Source organism: Cottoperca gobio, chromosome 23 (genome assembly GCF_900634415.1).
Source record: "Cottoperca gobio chromosome 23, fCotGob3.1, whole genome shotgun sequence".
NCBI lineage: Eukaryota > Metazoa > Chordata > Actinopteri > Perciformes > Bovichtidae > Cottoperca > Cottoperca gobio.
This window is the reverse complement of record NC_041377.1, coordinates 1,621,462-1,641,490: the sequence shown is the minus strand read 5'-3', so window position 1 is coordinate 1,641,490 and position 20,029 is coordinate 1,621,462. Positions and strand designations below refer to the sequence as shown.

Here is a 20,029-nt window from a genome sequence, read left to right as displayed (position 1 = left end):
AAATCGACAATGTAAAAAGTTTTTGTTGTATAATAAACAGCACTTTGTTCATTAGAGCAGAATGAAGAAACGACACAAACTTTGATACAATATTTTTTCATGCAGTTAGTAAATACTGATGCAGCATTTAAAGCCCAATATAGACCGAAATGACAAGAAAATTAACCTGCATTATAATATAATAAGTGCCATAATTATTACAGTGTATATTGTGCTTATCATCATATGCAAGTAAATCCATAGCGTATTGATACTAGTAGTAATACTACCAATACAAATAAGAAGATGAAGAATATAATTGATAAAATCTTTCACCGAGTGTCCCTGAACGCAGCTTCACACACAGCACTCCCACAGTCCCTCGCGCTTCCTTTTCCAGCAGCGCCTGTGATCATGGCGGACGTGGTGGCAGAGCAGGTAGCGGAGCAGAAACCAGTCCCGAACCGGGAGCTGAACGGGGAGGCGGAGGACAGGGAGGAGGCCGAGCCCGTGGAGGAGGCAGCGAAAAAGAAGAAGAAAAAGAAGAAGAAGAACAAGTCCGCAACGACAGGTGAGGCTGGCTACAGCAGTTTGTTGCTAACAGGCTAGCAGAGCTAATGTTACTTATTAGCAAGTAGTAGAGCTAAGTTAGCCGCAGTTAGCCGTGACAAACTCGGAAGTAACGGGAAAGGTGCCTTCAAAATAAAGGTGGGCAAAGGCTTTGCTTGTCGGCTTGTTACTTTTTTACTGGGTTGCAGAACAATTTATTGACGAGAATATAAATGATAAGGTCCATTAAATTGGTATTAATCCATTGGAAGTAGATATAAAATAAAGCGATTATCAATAACAGAGACAAGGGATATTATTTTTATTGTTCATGGAAACATTAACAAAGAGCGTCTTTGTTATGACTTTTAAATTGGTTGAATATCACATTTTCAAAAACACAATGGGTCAGGATTGGCTAATATTAAAAGACAAATAAAAGTAAATAGAGCTTTACTAAATAAAAACTAATTTAAGGTCAAATATAAAAAACAGTGAAGAGCAGATATGTATTCATTATAACAGTCTTCTAATTGTTGGAAGAGGAGATTGTGTCAATGCACTGTTTAATTTAATTGAGTAACAAATAGCATTGAATTTGCATATTTAGACAGATTTATTTAGATTATTATTTTGCAATCACTTCGTAAATATCTGTACTAACTCTGACGTTTATTTTTGAGTCACACCGGAAGAGGGGTGTTGAAACATGTGACTTGACTAGATTCTCATTAGCCATGCGGGTTGAGGGCAGTGTGGGTGGTGTGTTGCTGTCAGGCCTTATAAAACACGCCGGGCTTCAGTAACAGCCATGAACAGTGACATTTCACACAGCTGATACTAAAAGTAATGTACTGCTTATTTTAAGAGAAAACACAAGGATTTGCAGATCTAACTGCTCCTTTTAGTAACTGTTCTCCTCGCCGACTGCAATGAGCCTCAGCCAAGTTTTCCTGTTTCGTAATTCCTCGTTTGCCAGAGTTGTTATGTAAGAAAAGCACACCCAATAGATCTTTTAATAAATCAACCACACCAAAACATTATGCCCATATGATCCCCATACACTTACGGATCAAACTCCTTTTTAAATTACCTGCAATATAGACACATTTTTACCAAATGTGTATTGTTCATAGCTTACAGAGTAAACCCCAGGACATTTAAAAGAGGTGAATGCTCCAGGTTTATTACCTTTTTATGTAAATATCGTTGTTGTTGTTGTATTATTACAACTTTACAATATTACTTGCCTAAATACCTATTTGTTGTGGAGAAAGAAAAATAATTGCTTTTTTTGGGGGGGGATTTATTTTAAGGTTTTTCTTCTTATCTTCAAATCATTTATATTTTACTTTACTGCTGAATAAGTTTTTAATTGGATGCTGGACCGATATTGGGACCGATGCAGTGAATTCATTAAGTGGATCGGGTGTCGCCCGTGACGTGACCGATCCACATTAGATGCAGTTTTTATTCGTCAGTTTCACGATCCTGTATTTACACAGTAGCTCCGTTAGTTCATTGGTCTCATTATTTGTACGTGTTGTTCATGATGAACTTCTTGCTGCTGCAGGCGTTGAGGCGGAGGCTGATGGAGTGTCCGAAGTGACCAAACAGCTGGAGAAGCAGGCGATAGAAGACAAAGAGAAAGAGGAGGACGGCGAGGAAGGTGATTGTCTTAACGCCTGATGTATCATCTTCACACTAAATGTTGATGCATCACGTGAGCTTTACACTTGAAGGTTGATGTGACAGCAGTTCTTCTCACTCACACAGATGGAGATGATGGAGAAAACTCAGCAGGGAAGAAGAAGAAGAAGAAAAAGAAGAAGAAGGGACGTAAGTTGACCACATTTTAAATTAGTGATGCAGAAAAACATTGTTTGGAGTAAAGCTCTGTTTCATGCTGTGAAGAACATGCCCGACTGTTTTATCATCTTACAGCAAAAAGAGCAATCGCTGTCCCTAGTTGAAGTTTTACTGCCTCGTGTCTGCTGACTTTAAATCCAGAGTCAGTTTGATGCCGAGTTTCCTCTTTTCATTTCAGCCAAATCTCAGACTGACCCTCCATCAGTGCCCATCTGTGATCTGTACCCAAGTGGAATATTCCCCATCGGACAGGAGTGTGAATACCCCACCTTACAGGACGGGTAAGAAGAGCACACACACACACCTACAGCTCTATTAGTATTAAGGTCAGACATGGTTCATCAATCCTGTTGAAACTAAAACAGATTTGGAATTTTGCTGGTACTCAAACCAGCTGTTTCTGCACTCATTGTGCTACATACTAACAAAATCAAAAGATAGATTTGCAGGACGTGTACCTGCTTATGAAAATTAGGGTCAAATATTCAAATTTGCATGTTTTTCAAAAATGGTGCGATAACGTTGCAGCTGTCTGCAGAGCTGCGTTCTGGGCATTAGCCCTGGTCAGATGATAGTGGCTATCCAAGTCAGGAGCGTTGGTGTGGTTATCTTATAAAACCAGTTACTTGCCTGCAGTGTAATTAATTACGTGTACTTTCCCCTCTTGACTGTCCAGAATTCCCCCACTTATAATAAAGCACTATTCTTGCCTTGAGGCCCAAAATAAATGTGTTGTTGTTCTCCTCCCAGTCGCAGTGCAGCGTGGCGTACGACCAGTGATGAGAAGCGGGTGCTGGATAAATCCAACGAGGAGGTGTGGAGCGACTTCAGACAGGCAGCCGAGGCCCACAGACAAGTCCGCCAGCACGTCCGCGGCTTCATGAAGCCTGGCATGACCATGATTGAAATCTGGTGAGGCTGCGTTTATCAGTTTTATTAATGTTATTAGTTAGTAACTGTAGAGCTGCAGCCGTGGCTTTTAAGGTACTTTAAAAACCTAAAAGTCCGATTTCTGTAATTTGAGTAAAAAAACACTCAAATCAAAGATGTAATACATGTGAAGCACTTTGGGCTGCAATTCTTTTATGAAAGGTGCTATACAAATAAAGCTTATTATTCTTATTCTTATTCTTATATTATACATCCTAGAAAGGAGATGCTCCCCATAACCCCGGCAGTTTCCTGAGAAAAATGTGTTTTATTTTAGCATCAAATTACTCCCGTGATTAGATTCTTAGCTAATATCCTCTGATAAACTTCCACTTTAATCTCGTCATTCAATCTCCCGTCCCTCCCCAGTGAGCGGTTGGAGGACTGTTCTCGTAAACTGATAAAGGAGGACCGGCTGAACGCCGGCCTGGCCTTCCCCACCGGCTGCTCCCTGAACCATTGTGCTGCCCACTACACTCCCAACGCCGGAGACACCACCGTCCTGCAGTACGACGACGTCTGCAAGATCGACTTCGGCACTCACATCAACGGTACCGCGGGAATGAAGTGCTGCTTCAACTACATTTTGTGCTGATGTTGAAAGCGATGCACTCTATATCCATAATGGATAGATAGCTGCCGTTTAAGATTTACACTTTAGGCAGCTAATGGTTTTCATTCATTGCTGTAGAAAATGAAAATGAACTGTCAGTCTTGATTCATCACAAAGCTTTGAGTCATTTTCTAAACGAGTGCTAATTCCATTTGTGAGGAGCGTAGTCTTTAAAAACAAGTTTTTGTATCATTAATCTTTTTTTTCATTATTTTTAAACATTTCTTGAGCTAATTTAGCATAAAATGAGGCCAAAACTAAATGTTCCTTCTGGTATTTGACTGCTCGAGGCAAATTAGTTTCAACATAACTACATGCATAAACTAAAAGATGTTTTTCTGTTTGCAGGGCGAATCATTGACTGTGCCTTCACTGTCACATTTAATCCAAAGTACGACAAGCTGCTGGAGGCTGTGAAAGACGCCACCAATACTGGAATCAAAGTATGACGAACGCAAACGCACCTCTGATGTGTTTTTATCTGTACGCTGCGCGAAGCTCATGATTTCCTGTTTGTTGTTGCAGAACGCTGGCATTGATGTGCGTCTGTGCGATGTTGGAGAGGCCATTCAAGAAGTGATGGAGTCGTACGAGGTCGAGCTTGATGGCAAAACATACCAAGGTAAGTTGTGTTGGTGCTTTAATGTTGGGTAATGCTCGGATACTTCTACAGGGTTCGTGCAAAGTGTTAAAAATGTGTTTTCAAGGTTAAGAATATGCCTCCTTTTTAAAAACGCTTGATCTTCAACATAATCGGATGTTTCAGCTGCGTAATCACTCGTGTAATTGTCGAATTGTCGCTTTAATAACCAGTACCATTCCAACAGTGCAACAGTTTTACCCTCTGATGTCAACCTATAGCACATCTACATTATTATTCTTTAAATCTCTTGTTGCCTGTTAATTTATGAGCCTCGTTTCTTCTGTTCCAGTGAAGCCGATCCGAAACCTGAATGGTCATTCAATCGGTCAGTACAGAATACATGCTGGCAAGACTGTGCCCATCGTCAAAGGAGGAGAAGCAACCAGAATGGAGGCGAGTTCATTATGTCGTCATTTTCACTCCAGGTTTCATGATATTACTCAGAGTTTTTCCATTTTCAAGATGTTTTTATGAGATCTGTATCTGAGAGAGTGAAGCGGGTTCTAAACTTACCAATATGTAAGACTTTCTTTTCCAGATTCAGCAGTCGTCCCTGTTTTTGATTGTTTGTTCTCACCCTGCAGGAGGGAGAGGTTTACGCCATCGAGACATTTGGCAGCACAGGTAAAGGTATGGTCCACGACGACATGGAGTGCTCTCACTACATGAAGAACTTTGACGTCGGCCATGTCCCAATCAGGTAAGAGTCTACCTTAACATGCACCTGTTATTTTATGTTAGTAGATTGTTAACAGTCTGATACAACCCCTGACGACAATGTGACTGAGCACCATCTAAAATAACCGATGTTTACTTCTCTTCTTCCTCTCCAGGCTGCCCAGAGCGAAGCACCTGCTTAACGTTATCAACGAGAACTTCGGCACGTTGGCGTTCTGCCGGCGCTGGCTGGACCGTAAAGGTGAGAGCAAATACCTGATGGCCCTGAAGAACCTGTGCGACCTCGGCATCGTGGACCCCTACCCTCCCCTCTGCGACACCAAGGGCTGCTACACCGCTCAGTTCGAGCACACTATCCTGCTCAGGCCCACCTGCAAGGAGGTGGTGAGCCGGGGAGACGACTACTGATACTCCAACCCCACCCTTCAACTCCACACCACCCCGTCACTACCCCGCTAGCAACTCCTTCTTCAGAGAAACAAAAGAGAAAAGCTTCTAAAACGGGACGTGGTCGTCTCGGAGAAGCTTTGAGGGATGCCAAATGCTCAATGCACCACTCTCAACTTGCGAGGAAGAAGGACTGCAAAGCTAAAGAAATCGTAAACAAGCCAACACGTTTCTGTCTGGGAAAGTATTTTAGTTTCCTGCGGATCTCATTTTACAAAATGTTAAAACTGTCAAACTTTTATTTAAGCTGCTGCTGAAACTTGTGCACCCTCCAGTATTCATACCTCCCTTTCTACGGCTCCACTCTGAGCCTCCAGTACTTTAATGCTCGAGTTAAATTAAGCACAAATGCTACTGGTGGGTTTAAGAAGTGGTTAGGCCGATGCATGGCCAGGAAATCTGCAAACAGACAACTCCTAACATTTAAAGCTCGGGGTGTCGCAGTAATAAATCTTCATCGTTCATCTGCAGCTCTATGTTTGGCTTCTGTCACACAGGGAGGGAACTCTGCACTCTGGCCCCCTTAGTTATCGTTTCTTTGATATTTGTAAAATATCTTTGAAATGGTTGCTGCCACTTTGTTCCCCGATTACAAATGCTTCATTTTGAGCTCCCTGAAAATGTTTTTGTAATAAATAAAAAGATTATTAAAAATGATTTTGCTCATTGTGAGCCTGTCCTCTTCTGCTGTCTGATCACAACAGTATATTGAGATTATTATTTGATTTAATCAATTCACAGAACATGTATGGCAACACTTAGTGAACACAGTTCTCAATATAACGTGTCTATTAAACATAAAGCTAGGAACTTTGTGTCAAAGCATTTTGTGTGATAATTAAATGTAAACTTAGTTTATCCATACTATATATTGATTATTGTTCAAACTGCTTTTGTTTTTACTTGTCTTCACATCTTTTAGTATAAACATAATAGTGATGAATTTCCATCACGTATTCCCTTTTCAAATAGCTTGTTTTATCTAGCTGTACATAAATCCCCACATTCAGGATCTGGCTCACCTGTCCCTGAACAATGCGATCCCCAAAAACTTTCAGAAATGGTTTATTCCCAATGCAACAAGCGGCAACAAAGCCTACAAAATAAGTTTAGGATGAGTTGAATGCATTTTGTCTTTATTGATACAACTGATAAGATAGATAGTTTTAAATACTGCAACCAGAAATAAGTTATTTTAACAAAACAAATGTAGACCTTTATCTAATTTCCATATGTGTGAACATGTGAGAGGTCTCCATGTTTATGGAGTAATAACTAAATATATGTTCTAGACATTGCAATAATCATAAATATTCAAGTGAAGGATCTGATTACTTCCACCACCACCAATCTGTAGCCAGTGATCCCACTCCGGTACAGTAGGTGGCAGCATGCACCTTTAACGTTGGTTAGCAGTCCGCGCGGAAAAACCATAGAAGAAGAAGAAGACGTACCTGCTTCCGGCTACGACAACATCCGGCGACAAAAAGAACAACAAACCGAGCTGACCATTAAAAACAACGTTGAATTAGCTTATCAGCTGTAAAAATGAGCTCAGGTTCAACATGTTGCGTTCGTGGTTGCCACAACAGTTCACAGAACCGGAAGGAAGTCGCAGAAACGTTTTGTGTAGTTCACCAAAAACTACGACACCAATGTCCGTGCGCTGCGCCGCTCTTCATGCCGAGGAGTGTGGAGCGGGAAGCGGCGTGGCTGGCGGCTCTGAAGCTCAAACGGCGTCCGAAGAAAGTGTACATTTGCTCTTTCCACTTCGTCGATAAGAGACCCACAGTACTGCACCCGGACCCGGAGCTCTTTCTGGGTCACGAACTGCCTCCTCCTCCTCCTCCGAAGAGGCGGATAGTAGTCCCGGGACTCCGTGAGAACGAGACCCAACCCAACGTTAATCAAGACGTTGAAGATGAACCTCGTAAATTAAACGGTAATGCAGTTATAGTTTGTTTTTCAAGACGAGACACTGCATGCTAAATCATTTTTAGAAAACAACTGATGATGATTATACGTTATATATTCCAGTTTCTTAGTCCAAGTCTTTAAATGTCTTGTTTTGACAGTCCAAAACAAAAAGATATTTAGTTTAATATGATATAAAACCTTTTATATGAGATGTCATTTTGCACGAAAAAGTACTTTATTGATTTAATAGTTTATCAAAATAGTTTTTCTGTCGATTTTACGAATTGTTGCTCCAATTTTGTAATTATTTAATTTTCTAAACCTGTATCTAATCCCACCAACCTTACTATTAAGATTGTATTGACAAAGTGTTCTGTCAATTCCCATTTACATACATGGATCTGAAAATAAACGAGATATACAGTATCTGTTTTACCTTCGTGTCTACAGTGTTTTGTAACTCTGGTTTTGTGTGTTTGTCAGGCTGCTCGGTGGACTTCGCTGCACATCCTCCTGACCCACAGTGCCGCTCAGTTCACACCCAGTGGGAGGACCCTGCACGACAGGATCATGATTATTGCCAGACGGTCGGCGTAAAAGATGTGCATGAACAGACGACTCAGTGTGATGAGATTGGGTACTTCATGCTTCATAACGACTCGGATGCTCTGCTCTACACGGGTGTGTCCCTAGAAACATTTAACATCCTCGCATCAACACTGGAAGGATATGTCAGCAATCCATTTACAATGTCTGTGCGAGATCAAGTTCTTATGACACTTATGAAATTAAGAACCAACCGTATGATGGGTGATTTGAGCAGACAGTTTCATATATCACAAAGCACGATTTGCAAGATAATCCCATATTGGATTGACAAACTGGATGAAGTTTTGCGACCTCTAATTCCGTGGCTTCCAAAAGAAACTATTGAAGCAAATATGCCTGAAGAATTTAAGAAGAACTTTCCAAACACAACATGTATTGTTGACTGCAGTGAGATCCTTTTACAGAAACCCCGAAACCTTGAATCGCATAACACGGTGAAATACCTGGTAGCTTTTGCCCCATGTGGACTAATCATGTTCATCTCTGCAGCATATGGAGGGCAATGCAGCGAAACATTCATAACCAAGAACTCGGGAATATTAAACTACTTAATGCCTGAAGATGAGGTCATGGTGGTTCGAGGCTTTCCCATCGAAGATCTGCTGTTTGTGAGGGAGGTTAACTTGGTAACGCCGTATTACATAAAGAAATGTGGCGAGCGAACTGAGGAATGGGTGACATACACTCAACGAATGGCACGTGTAAGAGTTCATGCTGAAAGAGCAATCCGACGTCTGAATGTTTACAAAATATTATCCCAGGTTGTTCCACGTACCCTGGCTGCTAAAATAGACAAGGTTCTAAGAATATGTGCCGCTCTTGTCAATTTAAGGGAGGGTCGCATTCGTGAATCTCACTAATTAATGCAAGAGGACTATATTTACATGGCTGTCCATAACATTATACGGCACCATGAAAAGAAATGAGGTAGTAATGTCATTAAAATCGAACCTTGTGTATAGAATATACATACATTTATTTTAGAAAACTGCACTTTTATAAACAACTTTTTTTATTGGTGCCTTTTGTGTTCAGTTCACGATGTTCAACCGCAGAACTGATCACACTTAAATATCCGTTTATTTTATTTGCAAGCAATTTACTTATCACGATACTCAACGTCATCACATTATCTGTGTGTTGTGCAATATTGAAACAATATTTACATTATATTTGTTTACTTTTTATTGTATTTACATTTGTTTAAACTCAACAACTTGTTATGTAATTAAATGACTTTGAAAGATGGAGAAGAGAATATGTAACTATTGTTTAATGTCATCAGCTTTTTAAGTTTTAGGCATTTGTTCTGTAACAAACATGTTGCATATCTTTTAATTCTGAGAACAGAAATTAAACAACTGATGACATTGGCATTGATTTCAATTTGTCCCCAACATCAACAGTTTTTTTTAATCTTGTGATTGTTTAATTGTTTTCCTGTTTCATTTTGTGCTCTTAATGTAATTACTAATGTTATATGTACCTTTTTAAAAGCGCTCTATAAATAAAATAAAATGTATTATATATATATATATTTGCAAAAAAATCTGAAAGTAATGATGATAAAGGTCCATGATTCATGAAAACAGAATGCCTTTTGTTTTTTAAATACAATAAAAAATAAAAACGTAAATACACAAACGGCACCTGTTGATGACGTCAGTCATTAGCACCAGCTGTGCACTGCGCGTGCAGCTTCAGGACGCCAACGAGTAAAAAAATAAATATTTTTTTAACTGGTTTTAAAATAGTTTCCACGTTAATTTAACCAAGTTTAAGTTAATATTTGCTTTACTTTAGGTTGTTAGTGTAGTTTAACACGTTACTCATTTACCTGGACTACCGCAGGACAACAACCCGTGAGTAACCAACACCTTGTTTACGTTTCTGGGCGATAGATTTATAGTTTAATGGATTTAAAAGAACTTAACTTTAGTTAATATGGAGAACTTCTTTGCTAGCAAAAGTTTTAAACGGATACCCATTGCCACAAAATGTAACCCCTCTTTAATGCAACGTTAGAATAATTGTTAATGGAAAATACCCGGATGTTGCTGCACAACTTAAATATGAATGAAGAGTTAGCAATAATACATTTGTTCTATTTGATCACAGTCTCAAAATAGTGATATGAAATAGGTTTATGGCATTAAAAAAAAAGGTAGTTTTAATTTTAAATTTGATTTTGGGATAAACAGAATGAGAACAAGCAAGAAGACACTGGCATCTTTTATAGAAAAATGAAAAAATATTCTCATTTATTGAGGTAATTTTCTCTAGAAAAAAATTGAGGTAACAATTTGCATAGAATAACTTCCATAAATTTACACACACACACACGCACGCACGCACAGACACACACACACACACACATCCATGGAGTAGTAACAAAAATGCCAACAATGTGTCGCAACAACATGAAGTGTGCTTTGAATTCATGGTTCAGGTGGAGAATATCTTTTTCTTTGTACAATTTTCTCCATTATGGAGATAAATATCACAATCCTGTTAAATCTGGATATTGTACTGAACAGATGGTAAATAAAATACAGTATGTACACACCTACTTAATGGTGATAGAACAGTCATAACTGCTGGTGGTGTTGAACAATCAGCGTATGTATAAAACTTTTAAAAAACAGTCAATGGCCTCTTTTCTAAAAAACCTCTGAGAAGGATTGTATAAAAATACATTCATAATCTAAATGTTGGTCTGGGTGGGGCTGCGGCTGTGCAGATTCCACTTTGATGGATTGATATGAACTATAAAAATACATTCTCAAACAAAAGGGCACTTTGAGTACACCAGTACGTGTCTGGTTCACACTCTGAAGACGATTACATTCTGGAGCAGAGAGGTGGCAGCATTTAGCCAAAATAAAACATCCCTTTGGAAACTTTTTACCCCCCCCCCAAGTGACAGAAGGGAGAGAGGAAAAAAAAACACCCAGCAAATGTTGAACCGTTTTGGAAATGCTGAGGTTTTTCCATACACTTCCCCCCAAGGCTTTGGCTTGAGGTCTGCCAGTTCTTCCTGACAGACCCAGGAGTACTTCAGGGAGAAACATGAACTTCCTGCCCTGCTTGTGTACAGATCTTTAACTATAAACAGAGTTTAGACAGCCTATTCTGTAAAGGTTTGGGCATTTCTGGCAGGAAATACAGCCATCTTTGTTAACACCCATCAAATGTGTACCTGCCAAGAACACTAGGAGGCCATTTCTAGTGGGTGAATGACATTTTACAACCTTACATCCAGTTCTGTGACGACTATCTAAAGTGACATTTCAGTTGATTTAAACAAACGTACAGCATTTACAATCAACAAGCCACCAAACGCAGGTAGGCAGACACGTGAATACACCTATATGTACGCCCTTGTATAGGACACTTTGAGTCTGTTGGCTGGTACTGAGACACCTTGGCTGATACTCTTCTTTATAAAATACAAGTGTAAACAAATCACAAACATCACCATTTCTTTTTTTAAAATACCTACATATAAACACCATATACAAGAAGTTCACAAAGCAGAACCAGGTTTTAAAAAGACCCATCCTCCCAGGATATAAAATGCCCGCAGAGAGGGAAGAGAAGAGAGCGATAGGTGGGCTGTGCTGATATCGCTGAGTGGTCAGGCTGCAGTGGAGGAGGAGGAGGAGGAGGAGGAGGAGGGGATTGTGATACTATAGCGGCCAGTCTTTGTCCTGAGTTACTCGCGCTGTGTAGAAGAGGATGTAAGCCTGAGCACGACAGACCTCCTCCACTGAACACACATTCAGCTTAGAGTCATTACAGTGAACCCAGAAACCTGCAGGAGATAACAAGGACACACTATTTAATATTTAGGCAGTCGTAACACACAAGGAAGCAACAAGAAGTCGGAACAGGAATCCTTAATGATTACGCAAATGTACTCATTTACCTGTACAGGTAACTTCAGTATTCATCAACATGGACCCTATCTTTCCATGTTTTTGTGTCTACAATTGTGTGTCAACCATTAAAGCCTGGGGTAATATTCCAAGAGAGAAATAAAATTGAGAGATCTACGAAAACTTGGATATTCTCTGAGATTAAAGTGGTACATTTAGTTAACAAGAAGAAAAAACTCACCCCCTTCTGTGTTGTAGCAGTAGGAGGTGTAGTGGCCGGAGCCAAAGCCCTTCCCATGATGCATCACCACAGCGGAGAGGTCGTAGAGGAAGTGCTTGGGGCGCGGCGAGCCCGTGGAGTTGGGGCTGCTGGGACTGGAGCAGGACACAACTTTGGGTGAGGGCTCTCGGCAGCAGTAGGGCTCCATGTTGAGAAGCTGGTCGAAGCGGACGTGGACTCCGATCTTCTCCCGGTGGTTCCGCCCAGACCACCTGGGGACCAATCACAAGACAGAAAGCCAGTCAGCCAATGAGACATTAGTCTGCATCACAACTGTCCTCTAAAAGATTGACTACAGCTGGGTTATATAAAAAAACTATTTTGATTAAACACAAATTGTCAACAGGGATTGTGGCGTAATCATCCGACCTGAAGCGTTTGAGGTGAAGCCGCAGGACTTGAGGCAGTTTGTGGACCATCAGCTGTTTTTGTGCTTCAGTCAGGAGGACTGGTTTGGCGGAGGACCGCCGTCGAGCAGCTGTAAATAAGAAGAGAGAGTTGACACTCAATACAAACATTACACCACTGAGCGTCGCCTCAGCTCAGCCATTTATTTAATAAAATTGAATGCAACTTGCGTGCATTTGTTAAGTATAACACGTCTCCGAGTACTCCGTGAAACAGGTGCTCTTTTATTAAATAAACTAAATGCTTATGTTATTTATCTCATTCATGTGCACGTTTCAGTGTTTACGGCACGGGTGTCAAACTCAAGGCAATTATATCTGGCCCGCGAGAAAATATAACTGGCCCGCCGGTTTTGGTAATTAAATCAATGCATGGCACAACCACGGGGAAATACATATTTGAGGAAGTATCTAAATGTGTGAATGAAATGAAACTGTCCCGGGACAAACTGACGGGACTGACGACCGATGGAGCGCCTGCGATGTGATGAAAAGAGCGGATTAGTGGGCAGGATGCGGGAGAAGATGCAGCTGACGGTGTATCACTGCATCATACACCAGGAAGCGCTGTGTTGTAAAGCTCTGGAGATGGAACATGTAATAAGCACCGTAACACAGAAAGGAAACTTTATAAGAGTCAATTTAAGTCTTTTCTGAACATGGCGGTGCGATGGCTGAGGCAAAGTGCTGAATAGATTTAGTAACTTAACGAAGCATCTCACTGTTAAACCTGCAGCTTCAGGGCCGTGTGATCACAGACATGTATGATGCAGTCAGAGCTTTCCAAGCCGAGCTGCCTGTGGGAGACTCTGATGCAGAAGGAAACTTTGGTCACTGCGTGTTTCCAAACACTGACAAACATCTCCACCGCTGTGTTCCCGACCGCGCATTCTGCTGATAAACTCGACTTTGCAGCTCATAAATTGAACTGCTCAGCAATCTGTTTGCTTAAATATGTTCCATATCATAATATCCATATCCATATCCATAATATGACTTAAATATGTTCCATATCTTTTTGCACTTTATCCAATATGTGTATCCTGTTCAATAAATGTGGACCGTGTTTGGCCCTCGCCCCCAGTTTTTAATTTGGGCCCTCTCTGTGATTGAGTTTGACACCCCTGGCTGCTTGCTTTACGCAGTTTTTCCTCTGCTCGGTTTCGCAAAGGGCGGGGCTTCACTGCCGACACACACCTACAGTCAGAGACAGGGCGGAGGAAAGGAGAGGGGAGAACTAAAAAAATAATCCGCTGCTAAATGTTTTACTTAAAAATTACACAGTATAATTACTAAAAAATGTCAGCGAGCCATATTGCGTCATCGAAAGAGCCATAGGTTCCCGACCCCTGCTCTATTGGTATGAATTCTAGTTAGGTAGGGGCATTTTGTATTTGTGAACGAATATGTGTGTCATTTTCTTATCGTGGTATATTAAGTCTTTGGGCACAGGAGATTTTCTCTAAAAAAACATTATATTTTAACTAACATGGCTCCGCACAGACTTTAACCTCTATTCACAAGACAAATAGGTCCAGGACATGTTTGGACTAGCTTAATATAACAACTGGAATTGGGGAGGGAACAGGAAAGTCAGATCTAGCCACAGTCTGGATTTGAAATTCACATTAACGCCAGGTGTCAAATCGCTGTGTTAAAAGATAGTGTGTGCATGTTTACATTATATAAACTCACAGTTGCACTGCTCACAGGCGTAGATGTTTCCCTCTAGCGCTTCAGTCTCTGTGAACTTGGCCAGCATTTCAGTCAAATGGCACGAAGCCTGAGCAGCCGACTCCCTGCTATTACTGTGATACCGCTCAGGGAACTCCAGAGACAGATCCCAGAAAGGCTCCACAGTGTTGGAGCGATGGTCGCAGGCCAGGCACGTCACCTGCATGTGACAGGGAGGGAAATTCAGACATGAGCGGGTGTAGTCGTATATAATACATATTATTATTCTAACCCTAATGGTTCTAACTGTCCTGGCTATCTTGTGTGCCGTTTCCTGTCTCCTTATACTGTATCAAAAATATAAAAACTAAAGTGTCGACTAGCCAGAGGGCCGAGATCTCCCAAAACCCTACACAGCCCTCTATTCAGCAAGAGCAGGTGTCGCAGTGTGTGCTCAGCCTCCACAAGTAGACACTAATCTCATGTCCTGGTACAACACTTCCTTAGTTTCTCTTCCATCAGCTACTTGAAGTTATGTTTAGTTGTATACATCCAAATATCGTCATCGGCTTCTCATGCCTGCAAGTGCTAAACCAGGTCTCGTAATTACACTAAGCACATAAAAACAACAATCAAGATATGAGTCTTGAGAAAAAGAAGTGCAACGTTTCATCTGATTACATATTACTTGCGAGAGTGTGTGCTACATTTGAGATTTTGAGGACTGTTTTTAAATTACGCGCATAAATTAAAAGAAACACCATATAATCTGCGACTCAAGGAGCGTTGCACAAGTTTGGAAGAGAGCAAAGAATTTAAAGTGATCGATGAATCAAAGCTTATTTAATTTGAATTATGAATATAAAGTTCAGTAAGAGCTGATGAAGGCTGTTGAATGGAGCGTGTGGGCAGATCTGAGTGGGTTCTTGTGTACAGCGAGATTATAATGACTTTGAAATGTTTGTTATTTTAGTTTTGACTTCCTTTCTTCTTCTTCTTTTTGTTTGTTTCTTTTAAGGCCAGGTATAACACAAGTATATAGCTACATATACATACAAAAACCTTTTATTTTTATTAGTTTTTTACCAGTCATGATGGTTTCAGTTTAGTTTTTCTTAAAAAACGATATTTTTATTTAGTTTCAGTTTACGACAATATTTCCCTGGTGTGCAGGCATCGTGGTGAGTGAGTCAGGTGAAGCTTGTGACCACTGCTGTGTTAGTCAGTGGTTGATGATGGTGATTTTAAGTGTGTGTGTGTTTGTGTCGTACCTGGCTGAGGAGCTGGCCATGAAAGATGGTGTTGACCACACTGAGCACTTGCTTGATGAGTCGTTTCTGTGGGACTGCTGCGGTGGTCGTGTGCTTGCCGGTGTTCTCCAGCTCGTGCTGCACCTTGTCCAGCAGCTCACACAGGAACTCCTGAGCATCCTGCTGAGCGTAGCCCCTGAACGCCGGGATCAGCTGCCACACAGAGTGGAGCATGGCAAAAGGCGATACCAGCGCCCACTTGCCAGACCACATAACATGGAACAAGGTGTGCAGCTCGTGGCAGAGAGAGATGTGCTTCGAGCTGGGCTCTTTGGGTTGTATCAGCTCCATGCTGCGGGCCCGTGAGGCCCCACCGCTCAGCCCTGCCCCAGAGCCCGAGCTGGCCTGGAATCCCTTCCTTTGGATCAGCGGGGACTGGGACGAGGGCTTCCCTGTCAGTTGTCCGTGGACGGCAGATGCCAGCAGCTCAAGTGCCTGTGTCAGATCCAGGCGCAGAAAGCATTCCCTGAAGAAATGAAGGTGGCTCAGCACCTGCAGGATGGAGTTCATATAACAGGTGTTGCCTAAATTCCTCAGGCCAGTCACTCCGGGAGTGACTGTGGGACGCCGCTTGAAGGGCGAGCCACCCTGTTTGGTACTCTGCTTACGGCGAACAGGTGTTTGGGCAGAACGTGGTGTCGCTGCTTTGGCCTTAGATCTTGTGTTAGAAGAATGGCTCCGGGTTTTGGGAGTTGGTTGGACTTTTTTCGTCCGTCCGCCTTTCTTCGGGGTAGCTGTGGCAGGACTCTGCGTCCTTGGCCTGCGGGTGACTGACGTAGGCACAGGGGGTTTTGTCTTGTTGCGTACCCTCCGAGATGGTGTTGCGACTGGAGCTTCTGCAACTTTCTGGCTCTTCCAACGTAACCGCCGACTCTTTCTGAGAGGGGCATTCTCCAGCTCCTCCTGTAGCTGCCTCTTTAAAGCCCGCCTCCTCTCCCTTGCCTCTCTTTTCTGCTCCTCATCCTCCTCCCTCTTTCTCTCTTCATCCTCCCTTTTCTTTCCGCATTCAGTCAGTGCAAACCAGAAGCGGAAAACACGTCCCATAAGCGCCCTGCGGCGGTGCCAGAGCGCAGTAAACATCCTGTCCTCGTCCTTTAGCTGCAGCTCGCGGGCACCCGATGGCATCAGGGCATCAGGGGCAGCGCTAGCAGAGCGAAGGGTACGCCCACTGCGGGTGGTAACCTCATAGCGCTGGCTCTGGATAGCGCTGAGCGTACTACGAAGCAGCTTCAGGTCTCCGGTGGCGTTATCATTCAGGACGTAGTCGTCACACAAGTAACAAAAAACGTAAAGTTCATTAACCTCCATAGCCAATGGGTGGTGCTGCTGCTGGAAGTGCTGCAGAGCATGTTCCTCGATGTAGCGCCCACATGCCACGTGAGCACAGCCCAGGCAGGCCCATATAGACTCGCTGGTGTTGCAGTCCACGCAGTGCCACTTCTGGGGGTTGAGGATGGAGTGATCCGGGGCCAGCCTCAGCCGCCCCACATGCTTACACCTGTCCATTACACACGCCGGCCTGCCGAGCTGGCTATGCCAGTCAATAACTGACTGTGTGTGCGAGTCTGTCTGTGTGTGTCAACGTGTCACACTGGCTTCATATCACCATGGTGACCATGGGGAGCTGAGAAATGGGACCCTCCCAGGGCATGGTGGCTTCTAGAGGGGAGAGAGAACAGATGTGGTTAGTCGGGATGAATAGATGGAATAAGAAAGCAGCTACAGGGAAATTCAAATGTACCTTCAAAGCAGAGCGAGTTCAATTTATAAATTCTTCATTCGACTGTTTGTTTTATAATCTTGTCTTCATATCGGTTGACTCACTACCGTTACATCAGACTTCTAGCTTAACCTTTTCCACCACTGTACCAAAATAAAATGTTTTCTAAAATCTGTCCGTCCCGAATATAAAACGACTTTATATCAAATACAATCGTTTCCGTAATTATGACGTGTGGCATAAATAAAAACACATATAGGTGATTTATATGACAACATCAGATTACTCTCCTGGAAACATACAATAAAATGATTATCTCCTATGACTGCCAGGTGGCAAGGAGGCTTTAACATTTCCTAAAAGAAACACGAACCAACTGTAAAATAACTGGCTGATAAACATGACCGACTGCAGCGAGTGCTGCCAGGCGCATCCAGCGAAACACAGAAAAGTGTGTGAGTTGAACCTGGATGTGAAACCATCAACACCACAACCCTTTGAGCTTTTCCACAGATAGAAACTCTAATAAAGAAATTCAAACTCAGCAGGCAGTGATAGGCGCCAGGGTGACTTTACAGGGGTATTAACATATGTTCCTCTATTAAAACTTTCTAATGTGTTGGACAGCTAATAAGCAGCACAGAAGCTTCAGATTAAATCCCAGTCTTTGTGTTTTTAAAGACTGGGGGAGAGTTTTCCATAAACACAACTTAAACAATGGGTTGTATTTTGGTTTGAAGACAATCCAAAACCCAACAATCAGTCTCCACTCAATCTCTTCTGGCTTCTTTTCACATCTCTGGGGGTTGTTGTACCTCAGCTCAGAAAATAGGGATCCTTGAGTGGGCTGAGCACTATCAACCCCCCCACTGAGGTCAAAGAAGTAAGATTATCCAACAAAAGGGGGACTGAGTTTGCAAAGGGGTGCCGCCTTTGTCTGAGTACAGGACTACCTTTGCTGGGGAAATGAAAGAGTGGAAACCAGGGGGGGGGGGGAATTGCTGCTAGGAAATGGCGTAGGTAATAAAAAAGGGAAAGTAATGGAGATGGGTTAGGGTACAAGGAAACATGAGGTTTCTTTTCCCTGTATTGTCCCAATCACTTTCTTCCATTTAACACATTAAAAGGCTCAACAAGGGGTTTGTTTACCTGTTATATTGTGGGAGTGGGCGTTTTTATTCAATAAATGTTCATCAGATTGTGCTGTCATGAGAGTGTGCAGGCTGTGATATGAATACAATCTAAATCATGGCTGTCAGGGATCCAAGACAGACCCTGTTGAATGCATCACTAACCTAAAGATCTCTAAATCAGAGCATGAAATCCTTTCAGGTTGATTCTTCAGGTGGTTTCACGATAAGCAATAAAGATGAGCACAACTTTGCTGTCACTGTAATCAGTAACTTCAATGTCCACATCATAACCTCGCTAAGGATTAACCACATTGTAAATTACAGTAATCACAACGGAGCAATAAAGTCACTGATTTGATAGTGGAAAAAAGTAATAAAGCAAACAGTGCGAGGACTCTCGGGAGTGTTTTTCCAGAGTTTTTGAATGTCACCGAAGTTTTATCAGCAAGTTAGCGCGCTTTGCCTGGTTTGTCCTTGCGACTGCATGGTCTGAAGTGCCTGAACACCCCCCAGCCTTACGTTAACACAGGTTGAATAAGTCTCAACACATCATCAGCTTGTCTAACCTTTCAACAATCTGTTCTATATTAACGCAAAACAACACTCGTGATAAGGACAGTGGTAACAGACTAACTTTTAGGTTACCTCTCTAAGGTTAGCTAGCTGCCACTAGCGTGTAATTAATACAGCTATGAGGAGTTACGATTACAAAATACTGAAATCATAGAAAAGGTAAAGCTAAAATTCTGTAAAAACACGCGTACAGTTATACATAAACAAGAGCCACGTATGTCAGCTCTGTCGTTTTTCTTGTATTTACTAAAGAGGTTAGTCAGCCCTAGCTGCTCTGCTAACATTAGCCTAGCATGCTAGTTAGCCTGCCAGGCTAACTGCTATAATCCAAACAAGTTCATGCGTTTACCGGAGGTCAGCTCCCAGAGACCGGCTTGTTTTTAAAACCGACCGGCTGGACGAGTTCAAACAGCAATAGACGTATCATCGGCTACAATTTTAACATGTTTAATATGAATGACTGTATGTGAGAAGAAAACAGCATACCGAGCCTCTCCTTCACGGCAGTAACTCCTCTGTTTCTAAAATGATCGCCATCTTGTCAGTCCCTGTCGCGTGGTGTTGGCTCGAGCGCGTCCTCGATACGTGACGTTGTTGTTGTTGTTGATGATGAAGATCATAGTGAGGATCATAGTGATCACACATGTGTATTTAAGGTTGTATTATACTGTCATTCTACTCTTTTCAGTCCAGTTTGGTGTTTATTAGTTTAGTCTCAGACTATAAATGTTTTATTGTAGTTTAAATGTTTGTTTGTTTTCAAAAGTGTTTGCATTATTAGTCATATGCAGGTTAACACATGGGCAAAGGTACAGCTCAA

The 20,029-nt window shown here is 42.0% G+C and overlaps 3 protein-coding genes across 5 annotated transcripts; 2 read left to right on the top strand and 1 right to left on the bottom strand.

The window, feature by feature from the left end:
* Positions 1 to 361: 361 nt before the first annotated feature.
* Positions 362 to 6,380, top strand: LOC115028313 (methionine aminopeptidase 2-like). The gene is made up of 11 exons (XM_029462038.1): positions 362 to 550; positions 2,102 to 2,197; positions 2,305 to 2,367; positions 2,576 to 2,678; positions 3,148 to 3,309; positions 3,697 to 3,878; positions 4,289 to 4,383; positions 4,466 to 4,562; positions 4,873 to 4,976; positions 5,168 to 5,283; positions 5,417 to 6,380. The coding sequence occupies exons 1-11, from the start codon at positions 394 to 396 to the stop codon at positions 5,667 to 5,669; spliced, it is 1,428 nt and encodes a 475-aa protein (XP_029317898.1). The 5' UTR covers positions 362 to 393; the 3' UTR covers positions 5,670 to 6,380.
* Positions 6,381 to 7,123: 743 nt separating this feature from the next.
* LOC115028315 (uncharacterized) lies at positions 7,124 to 9,996 on the top strand. The gene is made up of 2 exons (XM_029462039.1): positions 7,124 to 7,650; positions 8,109 to 9,996. The coding sequence occupies exons 1-2, from the start codon at positions 7,257 to 7,259 to the stop codon at positions 9,092 to 9,094; spliced, it is 1,380 nt and encodes a 459-aa protein (XP_029317899.1). The 5' UTR covers positions 7,124 to 7,256; the 3' UTR covers positions 9,095 to 9,996.
* A 1,902-nt stretch (positions 9,997 to 11,898) lies between these two features.
* Positions 11,899 to 19,824, bottom strand: usp44 (ubiquitin specific peptidase 44). Of its 3 annotated transcripts, none has more exons than XM_029462435.1 (6): positions 19,696 to 19,824; positions 15,745 to 17,442; positions 14,495 to 14,693; positions 12,762 to 12,870; positions 12,354 to 12,604; positions 11,899 to 12,048 (listed from the first exon to the last, which is right to left on the bottom strand). In XM_029462435.1, exons 2-6 carry the CDS (start codon positions 17,287 to 17,289, stop codon positions 11,924 to 11,926), a joined length of 2,229 nt encoding a protein of 742 aa, XP_029318295.1. In that variant the 5' UTR covers positions 17,290 to 17,442; positions 19,696 to 19,824; the 3' UTR covers positions 11,899 to 11,923. The 3 variants fall into 3 exon arrangements, with proteins under 3 accessions (XP_029318295.1, XP_029318296.1, XP_029318297.1); XM_029462436.1 differs by lacking the exon at positions 19,696 to 19,824 and adding an exon at positions 19,559 to 19,643; XM_029462437.1 differs by lacking the exon at positions 19,696 to 19,824 and adding an exon at positions 18,799 to 18,838.
* Between the last annotated feature and the right edge of the window lie 205 nt (positions 19,825 to 20,029).